Genomic DNA, 15809 nt, shown 5'->3' with positions numbered 1-15809 from the left:
GGTAGGTTCTTCATGCTTTCATTTTTAAAGAAATTTGTGAAAACTACGTTTTCTGATCTGCTCCTCAACTTGCTAGCATGTCTTCACCCATTTAAGATTAATATCCCTTTATGGATTTCCTTCACGGGATTTGGTTAGTGTACCATCCCCAAGAACATCTGAAACATGACTGAATGAGGAAAAAAGCTATTTATGCCAGGCCTCCCTCCAACTCCCCACCCCTGGACTTTTGAGTTTAAAACCACGTTATCATTTTTCTTCCCTGTCTTCAGACACCAACATTTATATTGCGATCCCATGAACAGACACTTTTTTGATTCAAGGATATTCCATACATACACCCCAGACTGAATGGAGAATATAGCATAAAAGATAGTTTGAAATGTGACCTTTCACAATGCTAAAGGTAAATAATAAATAGAAGCACCATAGCCTATTGTCTTTATTATCAAAGTTTATTGTTGGGGTCAATTTTCTATCTACCGGGGAGTACAACTATGTCTCAATATGTGCTATAGTAATTCTAGGGTAATAGCCATTCTGCAAAATAGTTGTACTGGGACTCTGTTAAGCATAGATCATAATTAAGTCAGTGGAAGAATGAGCCCAGAAAAACCCTGACAGTAGAGCCATTACTCTAGGAAAGTTCCAGTGCTATGCAACCTGTAAGGCATCATCTATCAGCTGATGATGAGACTCAAGAAGATGTTGGTGGAATGAAATAGGAGTTGAACCCATTTTCTACTCTTCTCTGCAAGAAAACTATGGCTCCAATGCAAGAACCCAAAATTAGATCTTATAAAATCATTTAGGCTCCCAAAGCAAGTAAAACAGGACATAAAGAGGAAAGGGCCAGGGACCAGGGTAGTGGAGGATAAATTAAGTGGAAGTGGAGGGAATGGAAACTTCTGGAATGGAAAATAGCTGTATTTAGATGCCATTTGAGACAACAAATAATACAGTACAGGTGGAAGCAAATGGGGAACAATTCCAATATTCAGTTATTCAGATATACCAGAAACTAAGTGAAGTTTCCTACCTTGGAGGAAAACTGGTTTTAAACAAATGACAAAGGTGAGTCACTAATAGGAAAATGAGTACCTGAGTAGAAATAGGTGTTTCAGGATGCCAAGAACAGTATAGTATATAAATGAGCAGAGTCTACCAGAAGGAAAAGTGGTTATGGTAGCCTGTTATTCAGATCAGACATTGGAATGACATTTCTGGCAATGGCTTTGTCCAGAAGGTCCTGGCATATTTTTTTGTGGCATAGATAGCTCGGAATGTTTTCGTAACACTCAACTTAGGTGGGAATGCAAATTACTAGAATGTAAAAATTCAAAGACCTCCCATCTATTCCTGCAGGGCAGAAGGAGATTAGAAGTCTTGCAACAGCTGTGGCTAAAGGCCCACGTCCTCTCATACCCTTGTGATCAAAATATTAAAGAAACCAACAAGTATCCGATGAGTCAATGAGCCTTGTACCATGGAGATAGCAGATAATTTATAGTGACTTCTTCTGCAGGCAGCCTGAGAAACAGAAGAGCTTGTATACTAACTGCTGCCCCATCATTAAATATGACACAGAGGGCCACCAAAGACCCTCAAAAATTCTAGCTGCCAACGAGATTGGGAAGAGAAATAAAACAGCATAGTTTCCTAACCTGTATCTTCTACTCTAACCTAGTTCGTCTGTGGAAAAGCCATCTGCTGGCACCAGGCCAGTATGCCTGAATGTTATCACTAGTATCTCATTTTTCCAAAAGAGGAAATGTGTAAGTAGCAGGTGTACGTATGGGACTCATTTCTACAAAGCCTTCTTTGCAGTCTTGACCTGTGCGGGGACAGGTTCTACTCTTGGAAGCATTTTTAAAGGCAAAAGAAGACATTTACTTGAGGTTTTTGCCACAGAGAGGACATCAGTGGAATTGGGCCCATAGGAGTCTCCTGTTGGTGTTGAACAAACGGTCTCTTCTCCAGGAACAAATACCTTTGTTCATTCGTATTTACAGGTTTCTTTTGATGGACACATGGATTAATCTCTAAAACAAAAAATGGGGCAGAAGCAGTTTCTTCCCTAATCATGTCTCTGCTGAAATCAAGGGTCCTAGACTTTTCTGACAACGTGGATGTGGGGCGGGGGTGGGCTATGTCACAGGACAGGGTGCACAGTCCAGACATGGGGTTGTTCCAGCCCCCCCGGCCTTCTGCTGCTCCCTGTGCGTCCACACTTTGAGGAATCTTCTTGAGGATTTTCCTCTCACCTGTTTCAAACAGTTCCAATTGCTGGAAAACAGAGAGAACCTAAGTGTGAATTAACCCTTGGATTTTAGAAATCGTATACATTTTAACAAACATGATTATTCCATTAGTCAGATTTCCAAATAGAGGAGGAGAACCAGTTTTATGCCCATCTGTCCACTATTAAATCTCCTGTTTGCTGAGAGTCCCTAACTGCTTCTATCACTTCCTCAGTTCACAAAAGGGCAGCTGAACAGAGAACCAGTGGTCAGGATGGGCAGAAGGTCATGGTTGATATCGGACGTAAATGCCTATCTTCACAGCTGCAGCCTCTCCCTGTCTTTTCCCTTTCCTCTTCTGGTAGCAAAGAGCTCAGAAAATTAAAAAAAAAAAAAAAAAAAAAATGCACAGAAACGTTTAACAAGGAGAGGGAAAAAAACAAAAAGTAAAATAAGACAAGGATTAACAACTCGCTAGAATTCAAAGTTTGACCACGGTTAGCAGAAAAAGGCTGAATTCATGGAGGGGAAGGGTAGGGGACATGAGAGGGACAGAAAAAGCAATTTTGGTGATTCGAATTTTAACACTGAGAACTCCTCCTTGACTCCACCGTTATACGAGGGGTCCCAGAATCACAGCGGGGTTCGGCAGTATGAGTACAATTTGATTTGAGGGCAGGGAAGGAGACCTACGTCCCTCTTGCACTGGTACAGCAAGGAGTGAGGTGAAAGATTTCGGTTAGCATTTCCTTTGGGGGAAAAAGCAACTAGGATGGGACCCCTTAGTTACGCTGTAAAAGGAAGAAGACACGTCAAGACGGTTTTAGGGCCTCTGTAAAGGAAGGAATGACCTTCTTCATACTAAACGTTGTGTCTAGGGAAAAAAATTAATTGACAGGGGAAATGAGAGCAAGAGGGTGAAATGAATTGCTTGCTCCTTCTGTAGGTTTCCCGCTGTGCCTGGCTGGCTGTTCTCCCCCAAGGTGTGTGTGCTGGGGGGGGTGGTACGTGTTAAGTTCACATCCACTAGAGCTGTTAGTCCCCGTCCCCCACTTCCTCTTGAAGCTGCCCTTCTATAGTCAACTCTGAAAATTCCAGACCTTTTGCTCTCAGTCCTCAGACCTTATTCACGGTAGTCTTAGCTATGTGCCCTGTTTTCTTTTCTTTCTTTCTTTCTTTTTCTTTTCTTTTTTTTTTTTTTTTGGTGCCGAGATTCAATTTAGAAATATATCCTTTCGGACATCAGTGGACAAGCAATTACTGCAATTGCTCCCACCACCCATGTGAAGGTCATTATGAGAATAAGATAATGTTTAAAAACTCTTTTGAATTCCTAGGGAGAAGCAGACCTACGCTATCGTTTTTCTGTGCCAAGTGGGCTCCCGAGCAGACCACGCGAAGTCTGGGCGCGGAGGCCCCAGCGCCCGGTGCTCTCCCCGTACCGCCGGCCGGCCCCGGAGGCCAGCGGAAGGGAGCACAGCCGCTCCAAGCGTGTCAGATACACACCCCGGCCCTGACGTTCCCCGGGATTTATAAGGGGAAGGAAAAAGCTGGCTCTTCAGACCAAATTCTTTGCGGACTGAGCAACGTCAGACAGACCACGCTCCTTCAGGCCCAAATAATTTGAACATGACAGCCCTCAGATTCAGTGTTCTGGCAGCTCACTCCTTGTGGGGAGGGCCAGGCCTCAGAGCAAACACCCACAAAGTAAGCCAGGCAACGGCACTTGGACCTCAAGGAGAGCTGACGGCCTCTGATCCGTGGTACGGCAGCCCAGGCTTGAGAGTTCTCGAAGGCACAGAAAATCACGGCAAGGGGGAAGGTGTCCGCGGAACACGAACAGGCCTGTCCGTGAAGGTGCGGGGCGTGTGCGTGTGCCTGCGGGTTACCTGGGCTCTCCCCTCAGCGGTCAGTTGCCCTCTGGCGCGCTCTCGGTATCGCATTCTCTGGGTCCCTCCCCTCCTCCCGGCAGCTCGCTCTCGATCTCCCACAGGACGTCGTCTTCGTCTTCCAGATTGCTGGAGATGTGGCACTTCTTGAAGCCCTGGACGATGGATTCGCTGGAGATGCTGTTCCACGCGACCATGACCCACTCCAGGAAGAGGCCCAGGGGCGGCTTCTTGGCGTTCCCGGTGGGGCTCAGCGCCAGGTTCCCGGCCAAGAGCCAGTTAGAGTACTGGGCCCGGACGCTGTCATTGAGCGGCTTGTAGACCACCACGTCCAGCACCTGCAGCTGCGAGGTCAGGCCTCCGGGGATGATGACCATGTCGGTGTTCATGCTCTCCATGGAGCTCTTCACGGAATCCGTGGCGTGGCCGCGGAAGCCGTTCAGGATCAGCATCCCTCGCTGCTTGGGCGCCGCGCCGGTCCTCCGACGCCACACCACTTCCAACCAGTCCTGCATCAAGTCCTCCGTCATCCACCCGTACCGGTGGCAGCGGATCTCCATCCCGCTGGGGAACTTCCCGGGGGGGATGTACGTGCCCCTCAAGATGATGTACGGGGGCAGCTTCCTCCCGTCTGCCAAGACACCCAGCATCGCCGTGATTTTCAGCTTCTCCCTGCCCGGCGTCTTGACCAAGACGGGCTTCTCGCCCTGGTTGTCCACGGTCACCCGCGAGGGCACCTCTAGACAAATGGGCGTCTCGTCGGCATTCCCCATCTGCGCCACCTGGTAGTCGTGCGCCCTGCGCAGGGCCAGCACGCTCCGCTGGTAGGTGACGAGCTTCTCCGTCAGGTCTTCGGGCAGCTGCTGGGGCACCGGCACCTTATGCCGCAGGGACAAGTCATACCTTCGCATCATTCTTCGACACCAACCCAAGCTGGCTTTGAACCCCTTCTCCGGAATGTTCATTTCCTGGGCGATCTCGAGGGCTTTCAGCTGCATGGCCTCCCTGGTGATAGGGTCCCCTTTGGCCTGCATGTACCTGACGTACTCGGCCACGCGCTGGTCCACCAGGGCAAAGCGCCCGTTCTTGGGGCCGCGGAACGCCCGCCGCATGGCGTGGGCGTTCTGCAGCTGCGGCTTCACTTTGCGCCAGTCCCGAACGTTCTTTTCCAGCACTCCAAACTGCTTGGCAGCCTGGCAGTTGTTGGTGCTCTCAGCATATTCCACCACCATGAGCTTGAACCCCGCGTCGTAACTGCGCCGCATGCCCCTGCTGAACTGAAACTTCCCGGCAATATCGTCCGCAGAGAGGTCGTACCCCGGGAAGCCCATGGCCATGTAGAACGGGTACCCCTCACTCCACTCGGGCAGCTCCGTGAGGTCCCGAGGCAGGCGGAGGCCAAAGCCATCCAGGTGCTGTGGCTGAGGAAAGTGGGGGGTGGCGCTCATCGGACCCGCCCAGTCCGGGGGCTTGACGTCAGTCTCTTCATTTTCTAGGAGACAAACAGGGAGGGGCGGACATAACGACAGTAAGAAAAATGCCTCCTGGCCTATTCCGATTTCCTGGGTCAAAACGCTAAGAATACCTTAATCTGAGGTTCACCCAAAGGAGGCCCTTTAGTAACAGATGACGTTCCCCTAAGTCCTACGGATCGCCACACCTACTTCCCACAATACCTGTGTATCGCTACTCCTTCTTTGCAGGTGGAGCTACAGAAGTGAAGTAATACATCAAGGGAGCTGAGCCACGAAGTGCCAGAGCTGGGACTTGAACACAGGTCCCAAACTGGGATCACACGATCATTTTGTGGGCCACGCTTTGGTCAAAACGGTTTTTGTGGGCGTGAGAAGCCAAATGTAACCCATACAGTAGGTCCAGAATTTAGATGCACTGCTAAAGGGATGGCCTGGCTCACGTCCCTTACGCCAAGAAAATCTATAGCAAAAGCATACTTCGTCCCCTCACACCAATGTCAGAACTTCTGTATTTACAAAGTGGTCGCAGAAACTGAACAGGACTTGGGAAGATAGCGTGTCTCACCCAAACTAAGATGCCATCAGTTGTAAGATACACCATGGGAAAAGAAAAAAAAAAAAAAAAAAAAAATGCCATCAATTTTAAGAGGAGTTTCAGAGATGTTAATGTGGTGGGCGGGGGAAACATGTCTTAGAATCAACGAAATATGCCATTTCAAACTCTTCCCTATAGGGAGAAGGTGAATAAAATCATCGGCTGCTTAGAAGCTGTATTTAGCCAACTGTTATCCTAACTATGTTGTTGATAAAGGGCCATGTGCTTCTCAGACGTACCTACTCACACATGTACTACAGCTGCTCTTGCTTTTTCTATCCAAGAAGAGATGGACAAGAAACCAGGGTAAATCGCCCCGGCCAGGTGCTTTGTCGCATTACTTTCCTTAGTCTTCAAACGTATATGGTGCGCTACTGAGGTGGCCTCCTCCACCCAGCATGTGCACAGGACCAAACGCCATACAGACTTCAATTTACTTCATGCGCGTACAAGGATGCACATTGAGACTTATTACCCACTGCTGACGGAGGAAGAAATGGAGGCTCAGAGAGGTGAATGAAGTGGCCTGAAGTCACACAGCACTAGAAAGATTTTGAACATCCAAAGCCCGTCATCTTTCTGCCTCATAACCTTGCCTCAACTCTTAAACACCCCACACGAGGTACATGGAAACTTAAAGTCCAGGTTCACAATGCTCCCACTGGATGGATGCTGGGGTGATTTCATTGTAGTACCTGCCAAGGTTCCTCCTTGGAGCTGCCATTCATCGGAATTCTGAGACTCCTCGTCACCTTCCAACCGAGTGATCATGTCTGGCTTAGGGAATGGGAATTCTGTTTATAGGAAATAAAACAGGTAATAGCTGTGTGTTCCTGCCTTGGAGCCCTGCCAAAATCAGTACTTTATGCTACTTGAGGAATCCCTCCCCCACCCCGACACACACACACACTCTCTCCATGTGGAGGTTTACAAAAGCCAGGGGGAAAGGGCTGAGGGGTAACGAAAGAAAAAACATGATAGGAAAGAAGTCTGTCCAAGGGAATTTAGGGATCTCTGCTGATGAGGGCTGGTGCTAGCAACAACAAAAACAACTTCATTTAGCAGGATGCAGTCCCTGACCTATTGAACCTTCTGGTACCTAGATGAGAAACTAGGAAGTCCCTCCAGCTGGTTACATTCTAATGATACGGATCATCAATGCCGGGAGGGGAACGAGGATTCTTTGGGGCTGAGTTCCCAGGCGTCTGAGGCTGACGGGGTAACAATGAAGTCCGCCTTCCCTCCTGAGGAACATATGAAACACAGGCCCAGATCTGTGGTGGCATTTCTTAGGTTAGGTCTTTTTTTTTTTTTGACGCGAATGCCTCGGTTGAGTGAGGATGGCTCTGAGAGCTGGCGCAAGTTGCTGAGTAGAAGGACACGATATTTATATCCTGCCGAAGTCAAAAACAGGAAATCAAATGGGCACAGGCACTGAGGGGACAGAGTCCAAGTTCAGGAGAAAGGGATGTTGGAGACACCAGAGAAGAGACACGGAAACAATTCTCTGGGCTCAGAGCTTCCAGGAGACAAAGAAAAAACAAAGCTTTACCCAGGGACAGGACAGTTTCATAATTCATCCTCATGACTTCCCGGTAGAGGGCCTTTTGTTGCTCCGTCAAAACTTCCCACTCCTCATCGGAAAAATATATGGCCACCTCATCGAACAGGGCCGGCACCTGGAACAGGGAACAACTGATAGGCATAAGCAGACACAGACTCGCACACCGTCATCTCGCAGGGGAGGGGCTCTGACCGGGGGACACGGTCCATCCACACTCACCAGGCCAGTGGAGGCAAAACAAGGACACAGCACAGGTCCCGCACGCCCTGCGTACGGTCGCTTACCGCCTCGGTTCACAGAGGAGGAGAGCAGCACCCTGAGAAGAAAACTCCCCAGCAGCGATCGCCAGATCGGGACACACGCTGCAGGGCCAGCCGATCTGGGCTCAGCCCCGGCTCCAGATTCAGGAGCAACTGCTCCCAAGTCAACACCCTGAGGCAGTTCCCCCACCAAAATACACACACCCAGCCACCCCCCTGCCCTCCCCCAAGTCACAGATCCCTGGCCCGGCATGGGGGCGGGGGGGGGGCAGCTCCTGGGCACCGTTCTCCATTTCCTGGGGTACCAGCTCTAGCATTTGACTCAGAACCCAAAGCCCAGGGAGGAGCCAGTGAGAGAGGGGGCCTCATCCTGCCTTTTCCAATCTGCAAGAGCAAGAGTAGGAGGAGAGAAGAGCTAATTAGAGCTTAAATTTATGTAATGAAACAGCAGAGCAAACGAGCTGCTTCGATGCCTAGACCTTCGGCCAAGGACAAAGGCAGCTCTCCTTCCCTCTCCCCACTGACCCCGCTCCCCCCACCCCTGTGGGAGGGGCCGGGCCACCCAAACCAACCTCCTCCTGTTTACTCGACTCTGCTCTTCTTTTTGCCATGTCGTTTCTTTCAGTCGTTAAAAATCCCACTCCAAAGTTCATCATACTCGGTGGTAAGAAATCACTGGGCCGGGGTTTCAGGATTACTGCTTTCAAAGCTATTCCCCAAGGCCGAATCCAGAGCCTGGGTGATCATGAGACTGTTTTTTCACCAGCTTAGGAAATTAGCATCTGCACAGCGTGTAGCTTCTTCAGGTGTCCAGCCATCAGTCATTTGGACACACTGGACTTTCTCCTTATTCCCCAAGTCCATATCCTCCCTTCCCACTCACAGCACTCTACAAGTAGGGAGCACTTCCCAGGAAAGGCTGTGTCTGCTTCATCTGTTTTCCCCAACAACCTCATTTCACCAAGGAGGAAACGGGCTCAGAGAGGCCTTGTTGCTACTGTAAGTCACACAGCCAACAAATGGCAGGGTTGAGATGGGGACCTAGCACTGTCTGAGTTCAAGGCTCTAGCTCCTACAAAGAGCAAAATGGTCTCCCTGGTGACCAGCCCTTCACTCTCCCCTACCTCCGTGCTCAGTGGTTCTCAGCGCTTGCTGTTTCCTGAGCAAACCATTCTTTTACCTTTCGCGTCCCCCCCACATGGCTCTCCCACTGCCTCAGAGGTCCTCCCCATTCTTGGCTTGGCTGACACCCACCGACCTGTCTTCCAAGACTTAGCCCAGATGTGCCATTCCCTGGGAAGCTCACCCTGACGTGGGTTGTGCACCCGCTACACATCCCTGTGGCACCCTGGGCTCCACACTACCGTGGCACTTATCACAACGCAGTATTCTCTTGGTTTACTTGTCTGCTTCTTACAGTAGAATTCAAGCTCATTGAGGGCAAAACCTATGTTTATTCCATCTCCCTAAACTTAGGACACTTCTTGTAGATAGTAATCACTTAAGAAAGTATTTTTTAAGTTTATTTATTTATTTAGAGAGAGCCAGAAACAGTGTGAGCAGGGGAGGGGCAGAGAGAGAGGGAGAGAGAGAGAATCCCAAGCAGGCTCCTCGCCATCAGCACAGAGTCCGAGGCAGGGCTCGAACTCACAAACCACAAGACCACGACCTGAGCCGAAACCAAGAGTTTAACCGACTGAGCCACCCAGGTGCCCCCAAAATGTATATTTGAATAAAAGATTTAAGCAAACGATATCCAAATTTCCTTTCTCTTGTTCCACTTAGAATAGTTTCAAATACTCCTTAAATTTAGTCTCTTACGAAACCAAGCTTCCTCTTTGGAGTAAGTGCGAAATACTAGGAGGTAAAAAGGGATGAATCTCCAGGCTTTCCTCAGACCTTCATCAATCTGGAAAGCCTGTCAGCCAGGAATTTTCCACCCCACCCCTTCTCACTTCCCAGCCTTTTGAACAACTCTCCTTTTGGCCTTTTCTCTCCCTAGGAAATTCCAGATCCAGGCCATACCTATTTATAGTCCCTTTCCCTTTGCTGATAAAACGGGACACAGGACTGGCTACGCCGGTCATTTCAGAGGGGCTACTGACACTCACAGAAGTAAAACATCCTAGGCCTGGTAAAAATCTCAGGAGCCCCGAAGTTGTAAGGTGGCTGGAGGGCGACTGGTGCCAGATTCACGTCCTCATATTTACGGCTGAGCCACAGAGGATCTTCAAACAAGCCCACATTATACTCCAAGACGCACAGTCCAGTGGCTTAGAAATTCTCCTCACAGCAACCCTCTGTGAGAAGTGAGCGAGCCTTCAGCCAGGCCCCGTGGCGCAGGCCTCCTCTCTCCACAGAGGCTTTTTATCCGGCTGAGCACAGCGGAAGGTAAACAGGGCCTGCCCCGGGCAAAACTCCGGAGTCGGGAGGCCCTTTCTTGGCCTCACAGGTAGGGACCCTCCGTCCCTGTCCTCCTCCCTTCCCTCAGAAGACCCAGGATGCATCAGACAGGTGTTCTTCCTTCGGCCTGCAGGTACTGCCCTGCTCTGCCGGCAAGTGGGCATTCCAGAGCCCATCTCCAAGGGGAACTGTCAGGAAGTACCTACACCCCGCACAGCCGCACGCTGGCGAAGCTGTGTAACGAAGGTCTCAGAGCAGACGGCTGTTACCAGTGCACGAGAGAGCATCTGCATGGGGCACTCCCTCTTGCGTGCTGAAATAATTATCTTATTGAATCCTTGAAGTAATAATAAAGAAATGGGAATCACTACCCCACTTCTATGGGTGAGGAAACAGCTGCTAAATGACTTGGCCACAGTCACAGAGTCAGAAAGTCTGACTCCAGGGGCGCCTGGGTGGCTCAGTTGGCTAAGCGTCCAACTTGGGCTCAGGTCATGATCTTGCGGTTCGTGAGTTCAAGCCCCCGCATCAGGCTCTGTGCTGACAGCTCAGAGCCTGGAGCCTGCTTCGGATCCTGTATCTCCCTGTCTCTGTCCCTCCCCGACTCATACTCTGTCTCTCGAAAATGAGTAAACGTGAAATAAATAATAAATAAATAAATAGTCTGACTCCAAAGCCCAGACTTTTTCAGCAGGCCACTTAGCACGCAGACTGTAGTGAGCCTTGGCCCTCGCAAGAGAGATGGGCAAGGGACCTGTCCCGCAGAGCTCCTGGGGAGAGAACTACACCCCTCAGCACTGCTCACCACGCCCTCTGGCTGGCCGGCCCCGGGGCCTGCCCTACTTCTCTCACCTTCTCTGCTTCCAGCTCCGGGAGCTGTTCCAAGTCTGCACAGGAGCGTTCCTCTCGGGTGCTTCTGTTCCTGCTTTCCCTGTGTCTGGAGTGCAAGCCCTCTCTCCTCCCTTGGCCAGTGCCACTTATGAACGAGACTCAGTTCAGGGTACATTCCTCTTTTTCTCTACTTGAAACTCTATTTCTATTCCAATTCTCCTGTGGAATATTATCCTAATATATAGCATAGTTCTTATGTTGGAAAGGCTTTTATTGATCACCCTAACACAATTCTCTACAACCACAATACATATTTAAGGAACAGATTCATTTCTTTTCTTTCCCTAGTTCAATGCCCTAGAACAGGGTTTCTCAACATCAGCACTACGGACATTTTGGGCCAGATAATTCTTTGTCACGAGGGCTGTCCTATGCATTGGAGATGTTTAGCAGTGTCCGTGGCCTCTCCCCAGGAGATGCCTAGTAGGATCTCCCACTCCCCAACCCCCACCCAAATCACAAGAGCCAAAAATGTCTCCAGATATTGCCAAATGTCCCCAGGAGGGAAACGGGCCTGGGAGCCAACCTGCCCACTGCTTAAGACCGGGTCCGTGCTTGCCCCCTGAACAAAGCCTCTTGACTTCTCCAGCTGAATGAGACCCTGCTCTTGAGCTGACTTCACCCACTGCACTCTGAATATTGTACTATGAATTATGTTCACCTCCCCACCTTCCTTGCGAGACTGGCAACTCCAGACTAGGGATCTTGCCTTAACACCACCGCTGTGCTCGATAACCGCGGACAGGGGGCAGACTGCCTGGAGGCCGCAAAAACCAGCCCCCCTCTTCCAGCGACCTCCTTCCTTCCCAGCTAAGAATGGCCTTCGCCTTGCTCCCTTCTCACTGTTCCGACAACACTTAAACGTCCACCTTTACTGCACCCATTTTCCAAGGTTCTCCATGCTATCTAGAGGTTCTGGGTTGGCCAATTTAGCCTTAAAGCCCAGGGTTTCTACTGCCTTGAGGTCTTGCTGCAGGCTAAGTGGGACTGACTCCTGTCCTCGAAGGTCTCCCCAGCTGCGAGGATCAGAACTAGAGAGGCGGTGGGGGTGAGCAGAGAACACAAAAAGAAAATGGCAGTGCAGCCTACAGAGCCAGACTGAAAACCCAGAGCCTGGTGGTGTACTGTGTTTCATCGAGGTATGACACACATACAGTAAAATGCACTGCTTTTAAGGGTCCAGCTTGAGAGACATTTATTTTTTTAAGAACACATGTCAGCGTACATGTGTAACTCTGGGGCAAAGTAGATAACCTCTCTGCTCCCCAGTTCTCTTGTGTGGGAGGGGAGCTGGACCGGACATTTGGGAGAGCCATGTTTCTATGAATACCAATCTCCTACTGAAGACAAAGGAATAGAATGGATACTGATAATGTTCATACACAGGACTCGCCGGAGAAAAGGAATGCAACTTGTTGCATATTTAAAGTTTTTACCATTCATGCCTAAATGTCATGATGTCCGGGATGTACTGTGGATAATTATACACGATTGTAAGGATAAATGTCTCTTGCACTTACATCACTCACCCCCCCACCCCCACCCCCACCCCCAGGGTGTCCAGAAGTGGCCCGGGCACAGGCGCGCTGAAGCCTGTTCACTTTTCTGGGAGAGGCTTCTACAGCTCTCTGGCGCACGAGCAAAACCTGGCAGGCCCCAGGCAGACTGGCGGGGATTAGGATGGGCCACGCTGTATTTATATTTTTATAAATTTACTCTAATTCTATCACACGCTTCTGTTTGGATACGTTCCATATTCTCTGCTGCCTACCACCCCAATCCCTCGATTCGGGCAGGCTGATAATGCCGCTCTCCTGTGTGTGCTATCACAAGACGTCCTCACACAGAACCGACTGAAGCTCTCCTCCTGTCAGCTCAGTGCCCCAAGTCTTATTTAAAAAGGTTCCCTTCAGCCAGCAGTGGGTGTAAAAGACTCTCTTCTTCCCAAACTTCAGTGACGTTCCTCTGGGCCCTCTTCCCTACCAGGCCTCCACGGGGGCTCCCCTCCTGTCCTCAGCCTGCCCGGCCCAGTTTTAGCAAGAATCCTGCTTTACTTTACCTTAGAAAGATTCCCCCACCTTTGACAGCTGATCACCCTAGTCTGCCTTTAGCAAGAATCCCCCTATTCTTGAGGTCTCCTCTTAGTAACTTTTCACCCACTCCGGATCCCTGGCTGGAAATCCCTGCTTGTCTCACTGTATTCAGTGTTGAGCCCCAGCTCTCTCCCACTGCAAGAGTCCTGACACCCATCTCAACAGTCCCGGCCAACCTTCCTTACCGTCTTCACAAGCGTCGGAGTAATTTTTTCTTTAACAGAGGTCAGCAAACATTTAGCTGGTGTCTGCAACATGCCTGGCACTAAGTAAAACGTAGGGGATTCAGGGGCACAGGAGAGAGGCAAGCCTCTCAGATTTCCAGTCCGAACGACACGATAAGCCACATGGCTGAAGAGACTGTTCCCATAACCAGCTCCATTCTTCACAGTGCCTTTTAAAGCCACAGGACTGTTTTCTCAGGAATGCAAACATACCGGGCTGGGCTGGGCTATTTTTACTTCCTATGCTTGACTGAGGAGACTTAAAACAAGCCTGGCTCCCAGACCTCTCCTCACAGCTGTGTGGACCCATCTTCCTACTTACCCAACCACCTTCTGAGCAGATCCGGACTTTCTGCATATCTGTGGGGCCATCCTCCAGTTCCCGACTCTGAATCTCTTCTTCCTCTTCTTCTTCTTTCAGGGTCAAATTGAGAGTGTAGGCTGTGGAATCCATCTCTGCAAGCAAGATTCAGTTGAGAAAAATCAGGCACTAGTGTGAACTCCCCGAAGCCTGGGATGGGGGCTGTCTGTGCAAACCTCTTATCCCCAAGCACTGTTCAGGCTGGAATAAGGGAAGGAAGAGTCAGGCCTGGGGAGGAAGGGCTTTAGGAAAAGCACCAGGAAGCTGGAAGGTGGCATATTAATTATGTTAAGACGGGCTGCAGGCAGATAGTGTACCTGACTGCCTTCATATATTAAAAAGGCTACCTGTGGAAGAGACCAGGCTGGTTCTGTAGAGACCCAGGGGCGGAACGGGCTGGTGGGTAAACATTCCTGGGAGAGGTTTTAAGAGTGCTTTGAAAGGCAGAACTTTCTCACAGCCAGTGCCACCTGAACATGAAATAAGCGGCAGGAGAGGGGTGTTAGCTGCTTTACCAATGAAGATGTCTGAACACAGCCCGGACACTTGCTCAACTGGGTTCTCCCTACAGGCCAGTTAAGCACCTGGAAGTTGGCTGGCCCAGAATACCCATCACCTGGATTTTCCAAAGCTAAAGATTTTGTCCATGAGCCGGTTCAGAAAACAGTCATTCTGCCTTAGGAGGTTTTCCAAACCCGAGACTCAGTGACACACAGTGAGGTGTATGCCTGGATACCCGAGAAGGTGCAGAAATCTGTTAGGGCCCACCCCCACCGGGAAATGCCTCCGTGGCGAAAAGAATATTCTCTTGGGTCCAGCTGTAGGCCAATACAAAGGGCCGCGCTCCTGCCCTCTAGGGGCGCGGGCAACTCCTAGGTGTGGAGTGAGTGTGCATCTTGTGGGCCGCATCCTCCCGGGCTTCGAAAGAAAAGATCCTTCCAGAGTTCAGTGTGCTTCTCCGGTATTGCCAAAAGGGACGGGCGAACACGGCAAGGCTAGGTCAGGGGCGGGCGGAAAAGGCTTCAGATCCCCGGAGCTGGGGCCCAAACTTGCCGCCGCCTCCCCCGCCCTCTCCCGGGCAGGAGGTGGGGGCGGAGGCGGCACCGCCCCGCAGCAAAGGTGCCCGCGGCGAGGTGCCCGCGGCCAGGGCCGCGGCCGCCGCCGCCACCGCCCACCCGCCCACGGCCCCGCGCCCCGCCCGCAGCCGCCGCGCCCCCGGGCGCGCTCGGATATCTCCAGCCATCTTGTCCCATTTCCCTTTCTCCGCGGCCCCGCGCCGGGAGCGCTCCCGCCGGCCCCGGCTCCCGCCGCCCCCGGCCCGCCTCCCCGCCGGGCCCCCTCCCCGTCCCCGGCGCACCTGCCGGGCGGCCGGAGCCGGCGCCGCCTGCCACCAGGCGGGCCCGCAACAAAGGCGACGGCGGCCGCCGCAGCTGCAGCCTCGCGCCCCCGCCCCTGCCGCCGCCGCGCAGCCCCGGAGCCGCGGGAAGGGCCGCGCCGCCCCGGGCCTCCGGCCCGCCGCCCGCGCGCACTCACCGAGCGGCCGGGACGCGGGCCGGGGCCGCGGGAGGAGACGCCGAGGGCTCCGGCCCCGCTGTCACAGCGCCATCCCTGCCGCCTCTCCGGCTTCCCGTGCGCGCGGCCCCTCGGGAGGGAGCGGGGAGGACACGTGGTGGGAGGAGGAGGGTCCGGCCGCGAGCTGAGGGTGTTGGGAGGAGAGGGGAGGAGCGCGGCTGATGTCAGCGGGCCTCGGCGGCGCCGGGAGACGGCGCCCGCGCCAGCTCCGGACCCTCCTCCCGGCGCGGTTTCCGGCAGGT

At 51.7% G+C, this 15809-nt stretch overlaps 2 protein-coding genes, 1 long non-coding RNA gene and 1 other non-coding gene across 10 annotated transcripts in view; 2 read left to right on the top strand and 2 right to left on the bottom strand.

Moving 5' to 3' along the window:
- The window catches only part of TADA1 (transcriptional adaptor 1), a 22847-nt gene extending 18717 nt beyond the window's left edge, over positions 1-4130 (top strand). The window contains exon 8 of the mRNA XM_058701748.1: positions 3578-4130. Coding sequence (XP_058557731.1) covers positions 3578-3757 — 180 coding nt within the window. The 3' untranslated portion in view covers positions 3758-4130. The remainder of the gene's footprint in view (positions 1-3577) is intronic.
- POGK (pogo transposable element derived with KRAB domain) lies at positions 437-15809 on the bottom strand. Of its 7 annotated transcripts, none has more exons than XM_058701740.1 (7): positions 15529-15805; positions 14343-14465; positions 13957-14090; positions 7752-7878; positions 6895-6993; positions 4130-5621; positions 437-2286 (listed from the first exon to the last, which is right to left on the bottom strand). In XM_058701740.1, exons 2-6 carry the CDS (start codon positions 14404-14406, stop codon positions 4150-4152), a joined length of 1896 nt encoding a protein of 631 aa, XP_058557723.1. In that variant the 5' UTR covers positions 14407-14465; positions 15529-15805; the 3' UTR covers positions 437-2286; positions 4130-4149. The 7 variants fall into 7 exon arrangements, with proteins under 7 accessions (XP_058557723.1, XP_058557725.1, XP_058557728.1 ...); XM_058701742.1 differs by lacking the exon at positions 15529-15805 and adding an exon at positions 15353-15476; XM_058701745.1 differs by lacking the exon at positions 14343-14465 and having other exon boundaries at positions 7752-7894; positions 15529-15809.
- LOC131496296 (uncharacterized) lies at positions 10318-11094 on the top strand. The gene is made up of 2 exons (XR_009254414.1): positions 10318-10414; positions 10560-11094. It is a non-coding gene; the product is annotated as an uncharacterized LOC131496296 (long non-coding RNA).
- On the bottom strand, positions 12872-13005 carry LOC131496672 (small nucleolar RNA SNORA52). Its single transcript, XR_009254609.1, has one exon. It is a non-coding gene; the product is annotated as a small nucleolar RNA SNORA52 (small nucleolar RNA).

This window comes from Neofelis nebulosa, chromosome 15, assembly GCF_028018385.1.
Source record: "Neofelis nebulosa isolate mNeoNeb1 chromosome 15, mNeoNeb1.pri, whole genome shotgun sequence".
In the NCBI taxonomy this organism is placed as follows: Eukaryota; Metazoa; Chordata; class Mammalia; order Carnivora; family Felidae; genus Neofelis; species Neofelis nebulosa.
This window is presented reverse-complemented; position numbering and strand designations above follow the sequence as displayed.